The sequence below is a fragment of the Podarcis melisellensis genome (genome assembly GCF_964234715.1).
Source record: "Podarcis melisellensis genome assembly, chromosome: 15".
Taxonomy (NCBI): domain Eukaryota; kingdom Metazoa; phylum Chordata; class Lepidosauria; order Squamata; family Lacertidae; genus Podarcis; species Podarcis melisellensis.
The window spans coordinates 37,362,893-37,385,801 of record NC_138532.1 but is presented as its reverse complement, the minus strand read 5'-3'; the positions used below and the strand labels follow the sequence as shown (position 1 = coordinate 37,385,801).

The 22,909-nt window shown below is 44.5% G+C and overlaps 1 protein-coding gene across 37 annotated transcripts in view; it reads right to left on the bottom strand.

Annotated features, from left to right (window-relative positions):
• The window catches only part of MSI2 (musashi RNA binding protein 2), a 446,839-nt gene that overhangs the window by 74,583 nt on the left and 349,347 nt on the right, over positions 1–22,909 (bottom strand). For all 37 annotated transcript variants that reach the window (XM_081890469.1, XM_081890477.1, XM_081890498.1 and 34 more), the window contains one exon: positions 8,977–9,091. In XM_081890469.1, the coding sequence (XP_081746595.1) occupies positions 8,977–9,091 (115 nt within the window). The remainder of the gene's footprint in view (positions 1–8,976; positions 9,092–22,909) is intronic.

Below are 22,909 nucleotides of genomic sequence, written 5' to 3'. Positions count from 1 at the left end.
AGGGAAAGGGGGACAACACAACAACATGAGGAAACAATACTAAAAATCACCCTTGAAGCCAACCTACGTGGAGATACAGTCGTACTTTGGATTTCAAACAGCTTAGTTCTTGAACATTTGGGCTCCTGAACACTGCCAGCCCGGAAGTGACTGTTCCGGTTTGTGAACTATCTTTGGAAGCCGAATGTCTGACAGGGCTTCCGCGGCTTCCAATTGGCTGCAAGAGCTTCCTGCAGCCAATCAGAAGCCATGCTTTGGTTTCCAAACGTTTTGGAAGTTTAAAAGACTTCCGGAACAGATGCCATTCGACTTCCAAGGTACGACTGTACTGTAATGTTACAAGTACAAAACTTCTGGAGAGGCAACCTGAATTGAAGGAATGTCAAGACGGTAAGTGTTAACCCCTTTCCTGGTCCAAATTGCTATTCCCCAAGTGCCTTTTCCTCCTGTGGGGAAACACATGTTTTTCATTGACTCTGCAAAGAGAAAAAGCCACAGGTGGTGTTGGGGAGAATCTAGAAACAATAGGTAAGGACCAACATTCTCTGGTTCTGATCAATTCTCTAAAAGTGCTTTTTCTTGCTTAAAATGAACTCACTGCCTATTGATATCAAGCAGGTGCCTTTACTGTATTATTTTTAGTGCTTATGAAAAACATTCTTGTTTAGATAATAATGATGATGATGATAATAATAATAATAATAATAATAATAATAATAATAATAATAATTTATTATTTATACCCTGCCCATCTGGCTGAGTTTCCCAGCCACTCTGGGCGGCTAGACAAGCTTACCCAGATGCGGGTAGCGCTGTGGGTTAAACCACAGAGCCTAGGACTTGCTGATCAGCAGGTCGGTGGTTCGAATCCCCGTGATGGGGTGAGCTCCCGTTGCTTGGTCCCTGCTCCTGCCAACCTAGCAGTTCGAAAGCACGTCAAAGTGGTGCTTTTTACGTTTACGGTAAACGGCTGCTCTGGTTCGCCAGAAGCGGCTTAGTCATGCTGGCCACATGACCCGGAAGCTGTACGCCGGCTCCCTTGGCTGATAAAGCGAGATGAGCGCCTCAACCCCAGAGTCGGCCACGACTGGACCTAATGGTCAGGGGCCCCTTTACCTTTATCCAGATGCTTAGAAAGCTGATGTGCATTTTAACCTGTTTCAGTATTTTAACTTTTTGTATATTTTAACCTATTGTGGTATATTTTTCTTGATTTTACTGCTTTACCTTGTTGCAAACTGCTCTGAGGTTTGTTTTTACAGTCGAGCAGCGCATAAATTTAATGAAATAAATAACAACATAAAATGGGAGGGACATTACAAAACCAAATGCCTAGTTTGGTCCTCACACATTGCACTTTCTTAGAGTGCAGGACACAGCCGTGTGTTTTATGAATCGGCTCCTCAACTTCAGTTCCTACATGAAAAGGGGAACAGGTATACTTTATCTGTTATAAGCCTTAGGTGGCAAGATGATCAGAGTAAGAAAAATCTTGCGCCAGAACACACGGACTACAAGACTTCCTCCAATTTAAAAGCAAAAGAGAAAGAGAGGTTCAAAACCAATCAACCAGGATCACCGAATAACCACAAGCACACCTGTGTCACTCCCCCCTCCTTCCCACCAGCCCCTTGCTTCATACTTCCTTGAAACTGCATCACTTCCAACAACAAAGACAAAATATACAGCTGACTGGATAGTGGTTCTCATCCATATATCCCATCACAGAACATTTCTCGAGGTCAGGCAGATGAAATCATAAATTTATAATACAACATTACTTCAATTTTCCTCTTCATTTGCCGCTGCAGTGCCCAGCTCTGCTCTAACGAGTCAGAGCCTGATCCGCACGGGGGGAAATTGGCTGGCTGAATATCAATAGCACATTAACACCATGCCCATGTGGATGCTTCATCAAGCCAAATTATGGGCAGGCAGGCCGATCCGCCATTTCCCATTTAGCCGCCATTCTTGCCTTGCAATGGGTACTGAGCAATTTATTTGCTTCAGTACTTCTGGCGAATGATCAATCTTGCAGTAATTATCTCTTGTCACTAAACTGAAAAATCAAGGCTTTGCCTCGATTACCTCCCTTGAAGAGAGAACTTCCTATCCATGAAAGTAGAGACCTAAATCAACAATCAAACATGCTTTTCACAACACAACTTCTTTCTCCACTCTTTCTCCTTTGGCCAGAGACAGAAACACTGGGGCAACCCTGCTCTTCAGATGCCTGATAGGAAACACTGCAGATTTTCAGGCCAGTGTGGGCTTGCAGCCAACACTGGCACTGTTCCCTAGAACTTGGGGACCACTGACACCCCTGAAATGCCAAGTCTTTGGATTCAATACAAGTTTACTGTCACTTTTTATAGGAGACTTCTGCCATTTGTAGTGCTACATTCTAAAGTGACTCGAGCACCAAGTTAATGGCAGCAAGAAGCTTCTCAAACTGCCCACTACAACCAGCCCAACATACAGCATAGTGGGAAATTAAAACGGAAGCTTCCAGCCCATTGCTGCCAGCAGGTAAGCCTGCTGGGAGGCACACTGGCACACTCAAAAGCTCAACACAATGTCTGAGAGAGGAGCTGAAAAGTGGTCCTGAGAAGAAAGTGGGAAAATTCTGGGAAGTGCCGCTAAATCGGGGACTGCGTAGCATTAAACATGATGCAAATGTCCCCAAAATGCTGGACTTGATGTGAGAGTGCAAAGCATAAGGAATCCGTTTCCAGACGAGAGGAACTCTCCGTCACATACAGAAGGATCTTTATAAGCTTTGCAACATGACGGTCACCATTGCCCAACCATAATGAGAAGCCTGGTTGTAAAAGGGTTGTGTGCATCAGTACTGCACAGATGCAGCCAGAAAGCCTGTACAGGTGCTACTGGCTGTGTCTGCACATTGCCTGATTCTCACTGACCTTTTGCTGTGGGATTGTGTGCCCACGTGTGGCCCCAGTAATAATTCCAGCCAGCTCAAATGGAGAAGAGGAGCCTGGTCCTTGCTGCACACCAGGCAAGAAAGAGGTGGCAGGGCTCAAAAACTACCCCACCTCTGCTGCCCCTCTCTCAGACACCCTGCCTCCTGCTCAGCTGGGGCAAAGGGAGAATAAGCAGATCTGGAAAGACTTCCTGGATCTCAAATGCTACCCCTGTGGGGCAACCCTCTGAGGCAGCAGGATGCATGATAATGCTTTGCTAAGTGGAGGGCTGCCAGAGTTCCCCAGTGTGAACGTGAGTGTTCAACATTTGGCTTCTGGAAAATCAACTCTTCCCCTCTATCCGCCTTCTCATTCAGATAAGAATGCAACTCCACTGCCGAGAGTACCAGCTCCGTTTTGTCAAGGAAAGAATAATTTGCTTGTATCGATTTTGAAATCAAGGATCGGAAGCCTGACATGTCCAGACCCTTTCAAACTTAACAGCTGAGTTAGTTTACCTTTCAATTTGCTGCAAGCTTTTTTCCCAGAGTGGGAAAACTAGCAGCCAGAGCCTATGCATGTTTACTTGGTGGAAAGTCCTACTAATTTCGGTGGGAATTAATCCCTAGTATATGTGCACAAGACATAGCCTTAATTGCTTAGTAAAAGCATTTTTTTCTTGAATCATGGTACCTAATACACTATTCACAAGGCCACATCTTGATTAAGGCACTTTCCTATGTTGCACTGTTTCTGCTAAATCTTGCAGAATCCAAGGGTCCATGAGAGGGGTTGTTTACTGGACCCTCTCTAAAGAAAATGCTCAATGTGCAATGCCACCAGGAGGCAACAGCCGAGGAGGAGCCTTTGTCCTGGGAAAAATGGCCAGCTGAATTGGCCCTGGGGTTACAGTGAAATGGTGATTTATTTGCAGTTCTGAGTTCCCAAGCTAGTAGAACCTCATATCTTCCACTCATCTACTCAGAAAGAAAACTGCTTCCTTGTGACATTTCCCCAAAATTAAATCTCAGGTGCTGAAGCGAAACTGGGTTTGCAATGTTCAGATTTTTAGATGTACCCTTTACGTGTTTTAAATGAACCTCAAGAGTATGCTTCAAGTGCCTGAGGCACCCCACCCTCCCTGCCATCTAAAGAGATTTCTCTTCAACTCAGCCTTTCCCTTCCTTTGTCTTAGCTCAAGCCACTGTCCAATTTCCTGTTCTGCAAAAAATGTCACCTGGAAATAACACTAAAAGCCAATATTTGGGTGCCTAAGATGGTTTCTAATGGGACTTCAAGGCATCGAGCCTTTGGTGTACTCGTGCCAATGCCACCCTTGCCTTTGCTTTCTCTCATAAGGAGTATCTCCTCTACAAGAATGACTTTCTTTGAAGGGCACAAGCCTCTTTTATGCATGAATGCAGCCCAGCTAGATTGAACGTGTGCACTATTGCGGAGCTGTGGTCTGGCTCCCGCAGTAATATTAAAAAGTCAGTCAGAGACTTCCTGGAATTAAGACTTTCACATCAGGTAGTATTTCAGTGGTCCAGAGATATAAATTTTACTGGCTGAGCTTTTTTGTAGCCTGGGAGGGAAAGGAGGTGGTGAGTTAGAAGCTTTAGGTATTGTATTTAACAGATGGTCACAGCTAAGATGCCTGCCACTGCCGGGGGGGGGGGGGTAACAAAAGAAAGGAACCCTAAGTTTTTGTATTGGTAAGGCGTGGCATATAAAAAAATCACACGCTCAAAGGACACCTTGAGACTGGGATGTGGGCCCATTACTTTTTAAAAAATAAGACCTACCGTATGTCTCAAGTTAAGGCCTTATCTTCATGAAGGATTAACAAAACATAACTTTTATTTTGTTCCACTAAAGTCCCCTATGGAATTGGAGAGGCTGCTTGAACAAATTTCAATGTGCTAGGACTCCAGAGAGTAGGAAGTAAAGTAGGCATTCATGCATTTCCCCATCTGATTAAACAACTGAAAGCAGTACAAAAGTACATCCACACCTGCAAACTGGCTGCCATGCTTGGTTTCAACATCCCTGTGAACTGTATGCTAAATACACTTCGTACTAAAACAGACCACTATGACAGCTGTTGGCTGTAAGATCAGAACTGGACCGATGTGCACCTAAGTGCGACCTCTCTGAACCTCAGCCAAGATCCTTCAAACACCAGCTCAAATTTGGCCCACTATGTAACTTCTAAGAGTCAACTCACATCAGTGTGATAACTCACATCAGTGTGATATCATATGGTCCCTGTAACAATCAGAGGGCCAATAGAGACCAGACACAGGGACAAATCTTCCAGATAATTAACCTATTGCTTGATTGCAACCAAGCCATGAGTTTCACATCAGACATGGGGGAGCGGGGCTAATCAAACTGGCATGTTATTTTGTCTTTCTTCATCCAAGTTCCCAACACTGAAGCAGAGGCACTGACTTGGGCCCCAGGTTATGGGTGCCCAATGGCACCTGTGATGTAACACGATGTCGTGACATCATGACATCACATTGAGTCAGCAGTGCAGCGGCTCTTCTGAGGCCTCACGGGGTCTCGGAGATTACGTCCTGTTCAGAGGCCTGGCAACATCGTCTTGGGAGGCTGTGTCGGGGCTCCAACATGACTTTCTGTAACTGGAAGTTACGTCGGAGCCCCGTGTTGTGGATGCTAAGCACCCAGATTTTTTGTGGGTTCCCTGGCACCCAGGGCCCCCTAGACATGGCGCCTATACCCTGAACGCTGATACAAGACTCCATGGCTAGTCTACCAAGACGCAGTTGGGAGAAGCTCCCAAATGAGCATAATTTCAGGCAGCCCTGACTTTATATCCTGTATGAAAACTCTCTACAGCTCATGTGGATCACCAGCAGAGCTGCTGAGTACCAGACCCATTCTTTTGATATAAATGTTCTCTTCTACAGGCACCTTCTGACTAAATGTTTTGTATCTACACTCTAGCTTCTGGAATGACTCCTAAAGTAGCTGCCTAGAAAAAGCATTCAGTCAGAATGGGTCACCTATGTTAGTTCTTGAAAAGCAATCCTGGGAACTGTTTATGCTTTTTAATCCAAGCTCAGGTTGACCAAGCTGTATGGACTCCAGTCCTCACCAGCTTTGGAGGAAGGTTGGCTGCCAACCTGGAGACAATGCTTTCAAGGGTATAAAAAATAAAATAAAAATACTTGGTTTCATTCTCCGAGAATCAGCAATGCAATTGTGCGACTAAAGGTCTTTGGCTAAATATCAGGCCACATCACAGTCTCCCTGTGCTAATTTTGCTTGATGAGTTAATTACACCCTTCTTCTGTTCATGGGTGGGATTTCACTGCTGTGCAACTGACGAGTAAGGAATGGAAAATTTTGATTGCATGCTGAGAATCCGCTGACAGCCGTCGACCTTGAAGCTGACTTGTTGGAGGCAACTAGGGACACATGCACATAATGGACAAGACAGACTCAGACTTATCTGCTGCAACTTGGCGGCTTCGTAATGATGCTACCTCAATAACCAAGGGGTAGAGGGGGCCAGAGAAGAACTGGAGCAGATAGTTAAGCATCTGGCCTTCATCATGAATCAATCATTCATTCAGAGCAAGTCAGGGTGATTTAAAATCTAATAAGATCACATTAGGAGTCACCCTGCAAAAACCAGTGGAACAGAACCAATTTGGATCTCTTAATGAATCCATGCACTCTACATGCACTAACAGGCACCTGTGCGGCAAGAGATGATCTGCCAAAACCCATACATGCCATTTCTTTTCAACTGAGGTGCCAGCCTGCAGTTTCCACACGCAGCTCTATTTTAATGTCTAAAATAATCCAAGAGCTAACCCAAATAGTACTGAGTCATAAATATGCCTCAGGGTCAAACCTTTCTTCTGATTAACAGTGGTAAGCTTGGCTTTGAATACCCTTTCCAGATTTTTGGAGTGTGGAATGGTTTAAGGCGATTTAAATCAGCAATAAAATAATAGTAATCAATGATTGAAATGAGCAAGAAAAGGGGTAATTTAAATCAATTGATCACATCACATTTCCCCTAAACAATGGTGCAGTTTTGACCACTGAACCATGCTAACTTAGAACTAAAGTAAATCATTTATATTATTTTAGTATTTACATGTGAGATATTATCTATAGCGTTGTTGCATTCTCACTATATACATCTGCCAGGCTTTCCTTTTACAGTGGTACCTCAGGTTACATACGCTTCAGGTTACATACGCTTCAGGTTACAGACTCCGCTAACCCAGAAATAGTACCTTGGGTTAAGAACTTTTCTTCAGGTTGAGAAGAGAAATTGCATGGCGGCGGCGCAGCGGCAGCGGGAGGCCCCATTAGCTAAAGTGGTGCTTCAGGTTAAGAACAGTTTCAAGATAGGAATGGCCCTCCAGAATGAATTAAATACGTAACCAGAGGTACCACTGTATTTATTTCCAGAAGCAAGGATGGGCAACCTGTGGGCCTCCACATAATGGATTCCACCTCCTGTCAGCTCTAGTCAGGATGGCCAGTTGTCAGGGATGATGGGAGTTGTAGTCCGACAACATCTGGTGGGCACATAGTTACCAATAGTATGCTCTACACATCTTGCTAGACTATAGCTCTCATCATCTCCCGCAGAACATAGCCAATGATCAGGGATGGTGGAGTGCAACAACACCTGGAGGGCACTGGAGGTTGCACACCCTGCACTGCAAAGCCTTTCACATTATCGGTCCCTGTGACAGTTTGTGAGGTTACATATTGGAACAGAGGGACCTGAGAACTGCACCATTTTGTCTTCCCTTCTTTTTTCCTAGTTTCTCCTTTCTCCACTCTCACAAAAACACAAAGAAAAAATGAAATGCCTACATCAAAGCTAATATGCTTTTATTCAAATTGTTTCATACTAATCTAGTTACAGTGGTACCTCTAGTTACGAACTTAATTCGTTCCGGAGGTCCATTCTTAACCTGAAACTGTTCTTAACTAGAGGCGTGCTTGTGGGGCCTCTTGCTGCTGCTGCGCCGCTGGCACACAATTTCCGTTCTCATCCTGGGGCAAAGTTCTCAACTCGAGGTAACTCTTCCAGGTTAGTGGAGTTTGTAACCTGAAGCGTTTCTAACTCGAGGTACCTCTGTATTTTTTGAATAAGGTGCTCAAGGCCCAGGACTTTCCCAGCGGTTGTGGAAGGAAAAGCCCAAGATTAGCTAGAATACTCAGGGCTCAGACAGAAGAGTGGCCAAGGACTACCTCAATGATATTAAGGGAAAAGAGGTGAGGAGAATCAATTGAACATTTAAGGGATGGGAGGTAGTGGGGTGGATAATCAGCATCTCCGCTGGGGTAGACCTATCTCCCCCCAGTTTTTAATATATATTTACAATCAAGCATTTGTCAGGTAATATAGGAAGAACAGCTAAGGAGAAACAAATGAGAGCCAATTATAACTAAGATGACCTGCCACGCAAATAGAATTTCAGCATTAAATACCATTTATCCCATTTAATTAGTACTTTCTGGACACAATGGTCTGGGCTCAAATACCGTCCTCTCTCCTTGGAACTTCTAATTATTGCTACAACCACGCTATTATGTTTCTCGCTGGGCTTTCTCCATCTTCTGTGCCATTTAAAGCCATGAAGATTTTTAATTATCTGTGCTGAACTGTCAAAGATACCTTTAAGAATGTGTGACTCAATTCTTTGGGGGTGGGGGGAAGAGGCGGAGGAAGAGAACAGTTTTAAGCATAATTCTGCTTTTGTGAATGTGTGTGGAAGGGCCCACTGAAAACATCCATTTAAATGCAAATTTGGGCATTCCAGAGTGTGCATGTGATCGCCTTTTAGCACAGAAAGGATAATTGAGCCCCCATCGTCCACACCGCTGTATCTTGCACAAGTCATGCAATTTTTGAACCTCTGAATCTTGGAACAGGCTGTTGCTGACTGCTCATCTATTGCACACAACAGTTTAGGCAGCTCTGAGCTTTGGAATACGTACAGAAAACATAGACACATTCTTGCCGATGGCTCATCTATTGCACACTTACCCAACATTCCCATCCCTAGCATAAAAGCATCCATGGTATATGGTAATCCACGAGCCCTTCCTCTCGTCCCTGGCGGAAACATCACTTCTTTAGGTTGTGCTTTCTTACATTCCACCTATTAAGCAGAAACATGTACAAATGAGATGCAAATGAATTCATGTAAAATGTCAAATGCTGAACTGATCTGGTTAAGTTGTGGGGGGAAGGGGGGTTATTTTTAGCATTGCTCTTCTGTAAAATGTGAACTTTAAAAATAGGCCAGCGGTGTAAAGTGATTTTCAAAGAGTAAATATGTGTAATGTGACTTCAGAAAGCAGACAGTACAAACCCAGCTAAGGCAGAGATAATGTGTGGATAGGTCACACAGCTAAAAGCTGCAGTCCGTAAGTTAAGCTGTATTAACTTTTAGTGTGTTTCTAAGTGGTTACTTCTTTGTGAAATAAACATGCAGCTATTGCTGTTTTGTTGTACAAGAACCAGGTTTATTTTCACTCCAAATGCTATTTATTACGTTTATCATTTCTAATGCAATTGCCGTACAGAGAATGACTGCAACAGACACCTGTTGATAATACCTGTGACACCAAAAACAAGTACTGTAACTTTACCACCCAGGACTACATTGGTTAGAGTTGTTTGCTGGTTGAGTAGTCCGCTGTTTAAACACTTATAAGCATGAGTGTTCGTGTAGACATACAAAACAACACACAGTGGACCACCAGCAAGGTTAACTTATCTCCACACACAAATTCCTGACAACCGTAACTTCCTACTGTCTCTCCTACTCTTGTTTTGATTGATTAGCTCTTCCTTTCAAATCACTTCATTGTTCTGGAGAAATCAAAGGCTAGTTGCCAACACAACCTTATTGCAAAGCAATTCAGTGGTAACTTTCTACAAGCAAACATTGCCAACAGATTGGGTTTGTGCGGGAAGAAAATTCCTATTTGTGCTGGGGTTGGGATTCTGTACAATGTACCAATAAAGGGTTATTCCTGGTACCTTTGGAAGCTTAATACCATTTTCATCACGTTGCAAGTGTCTGGCTATTAATAACCTTTGAAGAGTGCATAAGGCCAACTATGGCCAAAAGAAAATGGCAGGGCACAAGGTCAAACTAAGAACTATTTCTAGCTGCTGAAACCAGGTGGGATGCTTGGAGGGAAAAGGTGCTTTGATGTGAGCCAGGGAACAGACCAGGAGCAAGGAAGTGTTCTGGCAATTAGGTGCAAACTAGAAAATTTAGAGCATCCAATCTCAGGCTTGCCACCACATGTGGAAGAGACAGAGTGGAAAAGGTATGTCTGATTTTCACCTCACTTTTCACTTAGACCACCACTTAGGACCAAATTAGGCAAGTGTGATTGCATTTCAGGTCTCTGATTTGTTAAACAGAAGGCATGGCGGAGGGGGCGATGATCAGGACCAGGACTGCAGCATTAAGCTGTTTAAAAGGGATTTTAGTTAGAACTCTAGTGAAAGGAAACAGCTATGCCCCCACCCCACCCCACCCCAGCAGTCTCAATTCTGACCATTGCCTTCTCCAGCATGGCTGATATTTAACGAACAAAAGAAGATATGAAATGCAATCATGAAATTCACATATTATCTAGTTTGACTCTTGGTAATAAACTTGCCAAAATATGTAGTTCCTTCTCTGTAGCCCTGCAAAGTTTATCATAAATATCCTCAGAATATGTACCCCCTGCCTTCCCCATCCACTTCCTAATATATGAACTGAAAGCTACTGGGGTTCAAGTGAAATGCAGTCACTGAATCATATTGGAGAAAGCAGAGAAGCCCTGTCATGGAAAACTTTGAGCTGGGGCAAAATCTGCCCCCCCCCCCAACATCTCAAGAAACAGATAGCACTAAACCAGTCTTAACCTGCATGGTTGCACCACTTCATTTGCACAGTCCCATCCTGGGTTTGGTTTTGAAGAGAACAAGTGAGACCTGCAACAAGAGGTCACAGCAGGGATGGACACCACCACTTGCCTGTCCATCAGCTGACATCAGTGGATGACGTCAGCTGATGACCAGGGGTGCTTCTGTTCTTGCTGGGTGCTGCTTCGCCAAGATGTTCCCCAAAGCCAGGAGGATTGAAACCTCTGCTCATAAGCTGGTGCTGTTTCATAAGCACAATTCCTGCAAAGAAACCTCCCCCCAACCCACAGCTTACTTATCAGTCATCTGATGTCATCATGACACCAGATGATTGACAGAAAATAACCCTGCTCCCGTCAGAGTTGGCCAGCAGGGGTGGGATGATAAATAATAATAATAATAATAATTTGGGTTTCCCCAGCCACTCTGGGCAGCTCCCAACAGAATACAAAAGACACAATAAAAGATCAAACATTTAAAACTTCCCTAAACAGGGCTGCTTTCAGATGTTTTCTAAACGTCAGAGGGCATTCCACAGGGTGGGTGCCACTACCAAGAAGGCCCTCTGCCTGCCCCCCCCCCGCCACATACAATCAGCATTCTGTGGCTAGTGGGCCTGTTCCATCCTCATTGGACTGTTTTTGGGGAGGGGGGATTGCCCCTTAGCATACTCCCCTAAATATTGTTCTACTTCTGCAAGTCTTGGGGTTCCTGCAGGCAGCCTGATAACTCCCTCTGGTTTCTCAGTAGCGCCATTTTGGCCATGTAGTCTTCATAACACAGCACCTGAACTCACCACTGGGCAAAAACATCCAAATTTGCCAAATATCTCAAAGGATCTCTTATCCCACAGAGATCGTTTTTTCTTTTGGAACTGTTTGCACACGAACTCTGCCATCGGAGCGAGGAAGGAAAGGTGGGCGGTACTTTGGAGGTGCAAAACAGGTAATTACACGAGACAGAACTGGCAATGTAGGATAATGCTGCTAACTGGCTCTATTTCTAATAGCCCTATCAGTAACAGTGCATCCATTGTCTTATGGTAACCAACCGTCTGTTCCTAGGCAACCCGATCAGCGAAAATTTCAGGTTTGTACAATTTTCATTTAGGTAACGTAAAGGTTAACTGACTGTAAATGGGAGTATTTTAAACAAAACCACCCACCCTTTCTCTCTCTCTCTCTCTCTCTCTCTCTCTCTCTCTCTCTCTCTCTCTCTCTCTCTCTCTCTCTCCCCCCTCTCTTCCCACCCCACCCTAACCCACCGCCCTGCTGCAAAACCTCACGGCATATCTTATTTATTCAGCTTGCAACATTTCACAGAGCAACAAAGCTTCCATTCTGCCAGCAAACTGTCAAAATACTGGTTTTGTGCAAACTGCTCTGTCACAACCTTTGGTATGTCAGAAAAGAACCACCTCCAAGCTCCACCAATGGACATGCCATGCAAAGGTAATGTGAACAAGGTGAGCTTACTCTGCTGGGTGGGAAGAGAGCCAATTGGGAGGGAAAATAAGGGAGTGGGAAGGAGGAAGCCACAATGGCCCATCGAGTCAAAGGAGCTGCAGAAGCTAAAGAGAGGCACCCTCTGTCAGGAGAACTAGGGGTGCTGGGAGGCTACACCCCCCGCCTCTCAGGAAGAATACTATGGAATATAAGAGTACAAGAACCTGCTTTATACTCAGCCAGACCACTGGTCCAGCTAGCTCAGTACTGACTACAACTGACAGGCATCAGTTCTCCAGGGTTTCAGGGTGATCTATCCCAGCCCTCCCTGGAGATGACAGGAATTGAATATGGGACCCCTAGCATACAAAGCAGATGCTCTACCACTGACCTTGCCCCCTTCCCCAAACAGAGGTGATTCCTTCACAACAGATGGCAAGAGGGAGACCAACATGGCTCCTTTTGTCAGCTAATGAAGCAGCTGTCCCAATGCTTGCTTTCCTCTTCCCTCCTCATTCCAGTGCTTAGAACATTTTAGGTGCTTTAGAAGTACTTAAATAAATACATAAATAATCAGCAACCACCCAGCAGCTGGCCCCACAACGTTGGTTCCTGCAGGTAGCAATAGGTGTTTGGTGGCCTAGTAAATGCCTCAGGTGACAGCGGGTCCACTCAGCTACCCAAGAGAGGCCTGTCATCTGTGAATATGGGCACCGGCATGTGCAGGCTAACTTATGGCAGAAAACATACACATCTTTGTTGGGGTGCAGTGGGCAAAGTGGTCAGATATGGACTGGGCTAAAATCTGTACTCAGACATGAATCTCTCCCTCTCCCCGTCTAAACAATCTCACAATGTCATCGTGAGAATTTAAAGAGGGAGTGGGAAATAGTGGGAACCATTTGTGCTGTCCTGCACTACTTGGAGAAAAGCCAAGACAACTTTTACAAGTACTTCAGTTAAGTAGGTCTGGTTTATACCAAACACACCAGGCTCTTCTCCAGGTCTGAGCAGGACCTTAGAAAAGAGCACTCCTTTTGGGTGGGTGGTACCCCCTCATTGTCATCTCTCTGTGTGTCTCCTGGTATGAGAGAGCACCAGGCTTTTCCCTTATAGAAGAAACATAATGCATGGCAAAGGTTCCTTTGGACATAAGCTATTTTTGTTTCTATCACGATGCTCTAGGGCAATGTTTGTGGAGGGGACAAAATGGCAGATGCCACAAAAACATGGTGACCCTCAATATTTTCTCTGGCAAGGCCCAGAATTTTAGCCAAGGGGCCCAAGGGCTGGCAGGCACCAGGGTAGCTGCTCAAGGATGCCCTGTTTCAGCAGCTGGCCTGACCAATTCAAGGCTAGCAATGTCCTCTCTGGAAACCAGAAGCTAAACTTTTGCAAAGCACACTTTCTGTTTATTGTTTTAAACTGAGAATACTAAGCCCTAGTCAGCTGAAGTTGTTTTCTTCAAAGCAAATTATCCTGGAGTGATCAGCAGAGGTGTATCCATTAACACCTGAGCTGTATTTACTTTTGCACCTGCCCACTGCTTGTATGCCATGGGGTCATCAGTTACATCTCCTAGCCATGTCTATTTCAAGTCACTCAGATCAATATACAGTGGTACCTTGGTTTACAAACTTAATTCATTCTGGAGGTCCGTTCTTAAACTGAAGCCATTCTTAAACTGAGGCATGCTTTCCCTAATGAGGCCTCCTGCCGCCGGTGCCCTTCCACTGTTCGGCTTCCGTTTGTAGACTGAGGTTAAGTTTGCCAACGGGAACACTACTTCCAGTTTTGCAGAGTTCTTATACTGAATAGTTTGTAAACAGGGCTGTTCTTAAACAGAGGTACCACTGTAAAAAGAAGCAAGCCAGCTTACACGGACCATTATAAGTGACGATGAAGCTTGGATTAGTACTATTAAAACAATAAGCTAAATAATTAGCTTCTGCAATAAAACAATTGAGTTGAAACAAAAGGAAACCTACCTTTTAAGCCCTAGTTGCAAAAAAGAACTCTATATAGTTATTTTTTCAATTTATATCCCACCTTTCAACAGAAGCATCCTCAGGATGCTCAACTCTCAGCAGACAGGTCTGGTAACACGTATTTTCTCTGTGTTACAAAATGCCCATGACTCTGTATCTATGGCTCTCCTCCAAGGTCAGTCCCAGCCCCCCATTTTGGGTGAAATTTGAGGTGCTAGTTGTGCCTTGTAAAGCTCATCTGGTAAAGCCTACCGCCTCCTCCATAACCCAGCTAAAGCAGTATCCTTCCTGCTTCAGATCTGAATAGTGGACACACATGTTTGCTCTTAGGTTTTGGAACTCTTGAGCATTGTATGGAGACAGCCCAAACACATTTATCTGAGAAGGAATAGTTTAGCAGTTGATATATATTTGGGGGGGGGGACAGGGCTGCACCATTAATGGATATGATCAGATAATCAGAAACATTTTGACAGACTAAAAAGGTGCACTAATTAATAAGCAGTAGATATTTATTTATTTTTTCAATTTTTTTTTTATGGAAGTACTTAAATTGAAGATTGCAAATGCTGTCTTAGAAGAGACATTCCCTCCTGGGTGAAAAATTGAGAATGTCTCTTTCAAAAGGATATGGGCTGCAACACATAACAAAGTAATTTAGTAATTTTCTTCAGACGTGCATTCCCCCCCCCCCCAGCTTTAATCAATCTACAACTCATAGGAAAACTACATAGAATCATGGTTTATAGAGCTGCATTTTCCTTTGCAGTACTGGGAACCAACCCAGAGCAGTAAGTATTCATTATTTTAAAAAATACAAAAAAATGCTATTCTGTATCTGCTAACAAATGCAGAGGGAGTCATTCCTACACCAGGGAGCATCAGGAAAAGTAATAGAAGCAAGCATGTTACATCCTGTAACCAAATATTCTGCCATGACGAAATTCATATATTGTAATGAAAATTATGCAGAATTACTTGCTTTTGCATTATTTGGCATAACTTGCAATAACTGGGTTTGTTCAGGAATCCATTTTTTCCTTGTTAAAGAAATAGATGAGAAAACAGAGATAGGGCAGGCAGTGGTGCAGGCAGTAGGAAGTAGCAGTCACTGAATGTCAGGGAACTGCCATCACAGCTAGAGGCGGAGGGAAGGTTCCAGAGGGATGCCGGAGAGGGTTCCAGTAGGGAGAGAGGCAGCCCATCTGCTGGGGAAGGAAATCAGCGTAACACCAGTGGAGAAGGGGGGCAGATGGGGGAATCGGAGAGGAGGCTCCAGGACTCCTCACCGGAAACCAGCGGGGAGAGCACGGGTACTCCGCTGCCCACACCCTCCCTGTGCAGAAGACTTCCGCGCAGGGAGAGCAGGAGGAGACTTGGCGTCAAAGAACTTCTTTGCTGGAAGAAGTTCAAGAAACGCCCACTGACGGATTCTGCCAGCGACTGAGACAGCCACGAAGTGAAAGGCTGTCCAGACAGAAAGGGTTCAACCAGGTAACCTAGCCAGGAGTGGCAGCAACTTACGCACGAGCAACCCCTAGAACCATTACACTGAAAGATCAGCTACCCTCACAAAGCACATCTACATCTACCTTGCCTGATGCAACTCATTTCTCTGGCATAGGTCCCCTTGGCTTCCTGACACACATTTTGAAACATCTCTCTAGAGCTGGGCACTAGAAACTTAGTCTATTAATGGCTTTTAAAATTTGACAGTGGAGTTTCTCAAGAATCCAAGTTTCAAGCAGCTTTTTTCTTTTTTTTGCATTTCCCAAAGGATCTGACTAATTTTATTTACAGCTTAATGCATTGTTGCTTTTCTTGCTTTTCTTGTTTTCTATTTGTTTAACAGAGCTTTTGAAAATAATAATAATAATAATAATAATAATAATAATAATAATAATAATACAAGTTTCAGCACTTGTGGAAGTGAGCCCAGTTTTATCTCTGTGGCTGCCTTAAACTCTCCTGGAGTATCACCAAGTGAGTCTTGGAGAAGTGCAGCGCAATCCTAAGCATGTTTACTTGTGAGTAAATCCCAGTGGGTTCAAGTAGGCATGTATGTTTAGGATTGCAACGGGCAGCTGATATCCTGCTCTCCCACTAGGCACTTTCAACACACTGACTTCAGTTGGATAAACGACGGTTGCAGCCAAACATTATGAGCATTGTGCCTGGTGTTCTAGTGCTTTTCTCATATTTATTGCCCCATTATCATTTCATACAGCTCATGTTATTTAACCATACTGCTTTCGTTAAAAACAAGGGAGGGGATTAGGCTATAATGTGAAGATTAACAAAGATAAAACTCTCGTGGGAAGCGGACTGTGTTACTCCTAATAGGACACCTCCAAACAGCTGCATTCTACATTGGTTACCATTGCCTGCTAACTACACCGGGGGACGGGGGGGACGGGACGACACTCACATAGGTTTCATTTCCATACACAGCCAAAATGATTCCTCATGTTTGGCAGTATCAGTTGAAAGCACTAAGCAAACTCAACTGAAGATACACAGAGCACATCTCACAAAATGTGGCCATGTGAGTTCTCCCTGTTCAGCATTCCACCTAATCAGACGTGTCCATCTCTATGATACTCCATTCCATTCTTTCTCTCCCTCATTTGTGAATACTCAGTGGACACTGGAGATACTCAATTCTCACTGAGTTGTTCTGGGGATATTTGCTCTTTCAATCTGCACTCACCTGAGCATACCATGACTTTCCCTTTGTTTGCTGGAGTGCTGTTTGGGTTACATAAGCAATGGGAGAGAGGTGGATCTTAGTATACAGAATGAAAATATGCCTTCCCAGCTGACACTTACAGGAAGGCAGTGTCCCCAAGATGAGGAAGGAGGGAGGTCAACATTTGTGAGCTAGTTTGCAGAAGCAATGCCCCACTCCCTTGTATTGACCACCTACCCCACTCACAGAGGTCATCAATTGAAGCCCTGCTATTTAGTTGTCTGCCACAAGAGGAGGGCAGCCAGTTACGCACTGTCAAAAAATGAAGATCTGCATCACAGAAAGAGGACACCAATTTGCATATTGGAATTCATATGTATGGATGTAAGCTTAAAATCAATTGCTACAATTTAAATAGAAATGCAATGCATCTCACCAGAGTGAGGAAGACACCAGGTGCCAGCCCAGTCTGCTGATCAGGTGCTACTATCTGGTGATGAGCAAGTTCACCTGCTCTCCTCTTCTTTTTTTTTAGGGTTCCTTATCTTTAAACCAGATGCAGACTGAATGGCCTTAGGAGAAACGCCACTTTGAAACAGAGGGCTGTCCTCTTGTCAAATAGAGTTGCCCCCATAGGATGGGCACAAGACAGAGCATTTTCAGCGGTGGGGCTGATGTTCCAGGTGTGCCCATTTTGTCTTATGGAAGCCTACTGGATAATGGCAGCTTCATTTCAGAAGGGGCTTGGGATTCAGTAGCAACTGCCAGCCGCTTCTGGGTTATTAAAAAAAAAAAGTTAGTCTGCTTTTATTGCTTTAATCTGACTGTGTTGCTACTACCTGTTGCTGTGTTGGCTGATGTCATTAAATTTTTGTTTTTGTAGAGCCACTTTGTGCACCTGCTTGCATCAAAACACCAGGAGGAAAAGTATCGTAAATAAATAAAAAATAATGAAAACAGAGAGCCCTCTGGTCTTGCAAACCATTCCCCAAGGGTTTTATTTTACAGGATCTGCTATTTATACCTTTATCCAATTAACCGGGATGTCTTGGGCTGGAAGGTGCAGGTCACACACACCCAAACGCACACCCACACCCGGTGCTCAAACATATGCACTTAAGTGTTGCCAACTGGTAAGTTTCTGGGTCTAATGGACTGCAGTGATAGAAGCTTCCTCATAGTATCCACCAATGCCAGTATAGATTTATTTGGGGAGGGGTTCACAGGTAGAGCACATGTTTTACATGCAAATCTCCAGTTGAATCCCCAGCATCTCCAGATAGGAGTGGGAGAGGCCACTGTCAGAAACCCTGGAGAGCCACAACTGGTCAGGGCAGAAAGCAATGGTGTGCCTCAATATAACGCAGCTTCCAGTTGTTCCACGGCGTTCCTGGGTCCCTAAGCTAGCAACCTAGATAGGCAGCTTGAGGGGGAAAAAACAAGTAGAAATGCAGAGAGAGAAAAGTTGGGAGAGGAAAGTTGCCTCCCTTCCTCCCACCACTGTGTCTACTCACAGATTCTTGAAAGTGTCAATGTGTACACGTAACTTTCTAAGAGCACAAACACTGGAAATAAGAGCGTCTGAAACATGCCGTATGCTGCTGCTTCCTCTTCCCGTCCTTGTTACGTGCATCTTAAATTTGTGAGCCTGCTAATGAATTCTCCTGCCCCCCACAACTCCCCCCAAACACTGACTCGATTAAGTCAGTGCATGTTCTGAAGGAAATTTGCACATGGACAAATGTGTGTGTGTGTGCCTTGGTTGTGATGGGTGCAGAGAGGAGATGAAGAAGGCTGGATTTCCTGTGTGCCCTCTTCTGGAGTGGCTGGTAGACCTAGCAGGTGTGACTAACAATGAGAGCTAGATCAGCCTCTCCAGGTTTAGAAACAGACTATCCTGTGGGGAGTTAAAGAGGGCTATTGCCTTCATGTGCATTCGATGTGGAAAACAAGGTGTGGTATCAGCTGGACCTTCGACCTGATCCTGCAGGATTCTTCTGCAGTTCTTAGGTATTTTGCATCACCTCCTGGCGGCTGGCATCTTTAGTGGGGAAACTTTTTAAGCACCACATTTTAAAGAGCGCCTCAACAACAGAGCAAGTGATGTTGGTGGAAAGGGACGCGGAGAGGCGAGGGCCAAGCTGAAAATAAACCAGTTGGAAGGCAACACTCCATGGTTTTGCAGGCTGCCTTTTACTGCTGCCCTGAATTATCCTGCAGGAAAAGTCTCCCCCTTCACTACGCACACAAAGTATCACACGCTGTTTCTATTTTTGAAACACCTCCGTTTCGTAGGTAAGTTATTTTTAGGGTGCCTGTTGTGTTTTCTTTGGTGCCTGGCAAGAACCTTTTCACTCCCACACCAATACTGGGTTTCACGTTCAGCGCCTCGCTAGCATTTGCTGGCTTCTTTCATGCTGCCTGTTTAATACGCCATTTGACATTCTAGCTTTATAAATGGTGACAAAAGTGGCGCAGAGACTCTAAAATTAGCTCCTCCGTGAAAAGGAGGCTGGAAATAGGTCCACCAACACAGTAGTGGAATTCAACTCTTTCCCTCCCTCCCCATCACCACTTCAGGGAACAATAAATATTGTGGAGACACTGAGAGAGATTTCAGAATGATGAGCCTCAACTTAGAAGTCTAAAAAGGAAAGTGTCCTTTGAGGATGGTTTTTTTTTGTTGCCACGGCTGCTAAGCATTCTCCAGTCAGCGATAAGACAATAGTCTGGCTGCTGCCTCTGGCCAGCTGTGCCAGCTTCTCTTCCCACATGCTGGGTTGAGAACTCCTCTACTGGCTGAGCAATCCATTTGCAGGCATTCTTCCTGAAGGGATGAGTCAACCCCATGCCTGGATCACACATCATGACCTCCCGGAAGGCAGATACTGAGATGAGGTTTCCACAGGTGGGAGGGAAAGGAAGGGACTCTGGACGCACAACGTTTTCATGGAGGTTACACTCACACAGCAGGGCACACCAATGCGTAGAATGTTTAGCGTCAGTGAGATCTTATTTATTTTCCAGATTTATTTAAATATTTATACAGGGCCTGAACTCGTTGATATTGGGGGAGGCACTCTTTCAGGGTCCCAAGCCGTTTAGGGCTTTGTATACTAATGCTAGCACCTTACATTGGGCCTGATAGCTCACTGGCAGTCAGTGCAGTTTTTTTAGGAAAACAAAATTTTCTAAAGGCGTTCATTCAACAACAGATATAAAAACATGAGACCTACCCCACCCCACTAAAAGATGAACACCACAAACAAGTCATAAATCATATTGCAGTGTAATCTAAAATAAAGCCCGAAAGCCTAGGTATTACAGAAATGTCTCAGCCCAAGTGCCTAGAAGAGGGTGATGCTGGTGCCAGGCATTCGGGCGAAGGAAATTGGGACAGGGTGGCTGGAGAAGGAGGGCAGGACCTGCTCCAGTGGTGGGACCCAGCACCGGAGAGCGTCAGCAACATCTCTTGCCTGCCACCTAGCCCAGCTCAGTCATACCCAGCACCCACTTCCTATTTTCCATGAAGCTGTACAGGAAGAGAAGGGCAGCAATTGGGCGAGAAGCAGGGTAGGAGAGGCCAGGGGCACCATAGAGCTTGGAACAGAGAGATCATAATTGGGAGTTAATTCCCTGTGGTGCTATTGGGGGGACAGGGCGGTGAGGCACCACAGAAATACAAAAGAATAGAGATCTCTTAATCTGGGACTTTCTGTGTTAAAGGCAGAATCCATTACTGAAGTGTGTTAGTGTTTGTACCAGCAAAATAGTGACAATTGAAGGGTATGGGGAAAGCATCCCACAAATGAGGAGCCTCTAAATGAAGATTAGGCAAATTAATGGAGGATAGGATATATGTATTGAGGGCTAATAGTCATAATGACTATATGGAACCTTCTGGTTCAGAGGCAGAATAGCAGCAGCGGAGGAGCAACAACAACAGGCCCTGCTTATGGGCTTAATAATAATAATAATAATAATAATAATAATAATAATAATATTTTTTTATTTATACCCCGCCCTCCCCAGCCAAGGCCGGGCTCAGAGCGGCTTACAAGCAATAATAAAAACAAGATGAATGATTACAACTTAAAAACAAAAATAAAATACAACATTAAAATAATGGAACATTAAAATATTAAAATGTAGCCTCATCGCAGGAGGAGAAGGAAAAGAAAGGAAAAAAAAGAGAGGGAGGGAATCAAATTGGCTCCAAGCCAAAGGCCAGGCGGAACAACTCTGTCTTACAGGCCCTGCGGAAAGAAATCAGATCCTGCAGGGCCCTGGTCTCATGAGGCAGAGCGTTCCACCAGGCCGGAGCAAGTGCTGAAAAGGCCCTGGCTCTGGTTGAAGCCAATCTAACTTATTTAGGGCCTGGGACCACTAGGGTGTTGTTATTTATGGACCTTGAGGCTCTCTGTGGGGCATACCAGGAGAGGCGGTCCCGTAGGTACGAGGGTCCTAGGCCGTGAAGGGCTTTAAAGGTCAAAAGCAGCACCTTAAATCTTAATGGAGGCACCAAATTGGCAATCCCTGATCCAGCTCCTCCTCCTCACTTGAACAGGGCAAACCTTGCTGAAGGTGAGGAGTGGGAAGGAAATTGGTGCTAGGTGAGGTTTTTGGTTAGGATGGGGTTAGGTCTTTGGGTTTTGTTTTTTTTTTAGCCCCTGCACTGGATAAAAGGAGGTAATAAGGAAAGGCTAGTGACAATGACTGGGTCTCTACCAGAGTCCTTGGCCTAATTTTCACTGTGAATTTTCAAGAGGAGAAAACATTTCCATTGACTCCTAGAAATGCTGCATCCCACAGAGCATACAATGTCTATATGTGCTAACTCATTTCAGTTTATGCAGATTAAATCTCTAACCATTGATAGAAGTGGAGGCTGAGCTGGGGAGGAGGCAAAGGAACTGTGGGGCAGAAAGAAACAGCCAGGCCACAGATGGTGACTCTTCTTCTTGCCCCAAGACATCAATCCCCATTGCTGAGTCATTCGGATGCACATTTGTTAGGAAGTCTGAAACAGCTGTGACATTCACCCCAAAGGAACAGATCAGTTTAAGTGTCTCTGGCTACAGGTAGATTCTCATGCAGTTTTCTGCCAGGTTGCACAGAAGCTGACATCTCTCACACTGTCATCTTCAACCCCTCACATCCCAGCAACTCAAATCCCATTTCCTGGCTCTACAAGGACCAGCATCCATATCAACAGAGCTAAGAAAACAAGGAAGATTCTGAAACAGAATTCCATCACTTGGAACTGCTAAATGCCCCTTATGGGCACAATTGACTTTGCCTTGTCTGCTGCATGGTGGTCTCCCACACAGACAAACATTACAGGTGATCGCACCTCCTTGTGAGGACAACACTCACTGCTCTAATGTGGGTGTTATAAAGCAGTTTAGGCTGCAGTGACTTGAGACTAAGGTGTATTTTGCTTCCCACATGAACCTGCCTGGGCATTATGGTCTTCTCGTTCACTACTAGGAAAGAATTCAAAGCATTACTATTAGTATATAAAGCCCTTAATGGCTTGGGACCAGTTTACTTCAGAGATCACATAGGTGCCAATCACTTCAATCTGCAGAACTTGTATTTCTACACATGCCATGCAACTTTTGAGTCTGCATTTGTAAGGAATCATTCCTTTAGTGTAGCAGCATGTGTACTTTAGAATTTCCTGCCTACTGGTACCAGGCAGACACCATCACTGCATTCTTGTATATACTTGCTAAAAACTTTTCTGTTTCAACAGGCCTGGGAAGACACCTGAATTGGTGTCTCAAGCATTCAAAACAACCAGACAAGCAGCATATAAATTCTTTTAACATGCACACATTTCTTTTGTTCTAGTTCTGTCCCTCTAGTCACACAGCTTTTGTAGGTTTGGGGAGAAAACACAAAAACCTGCCAAATGTGTT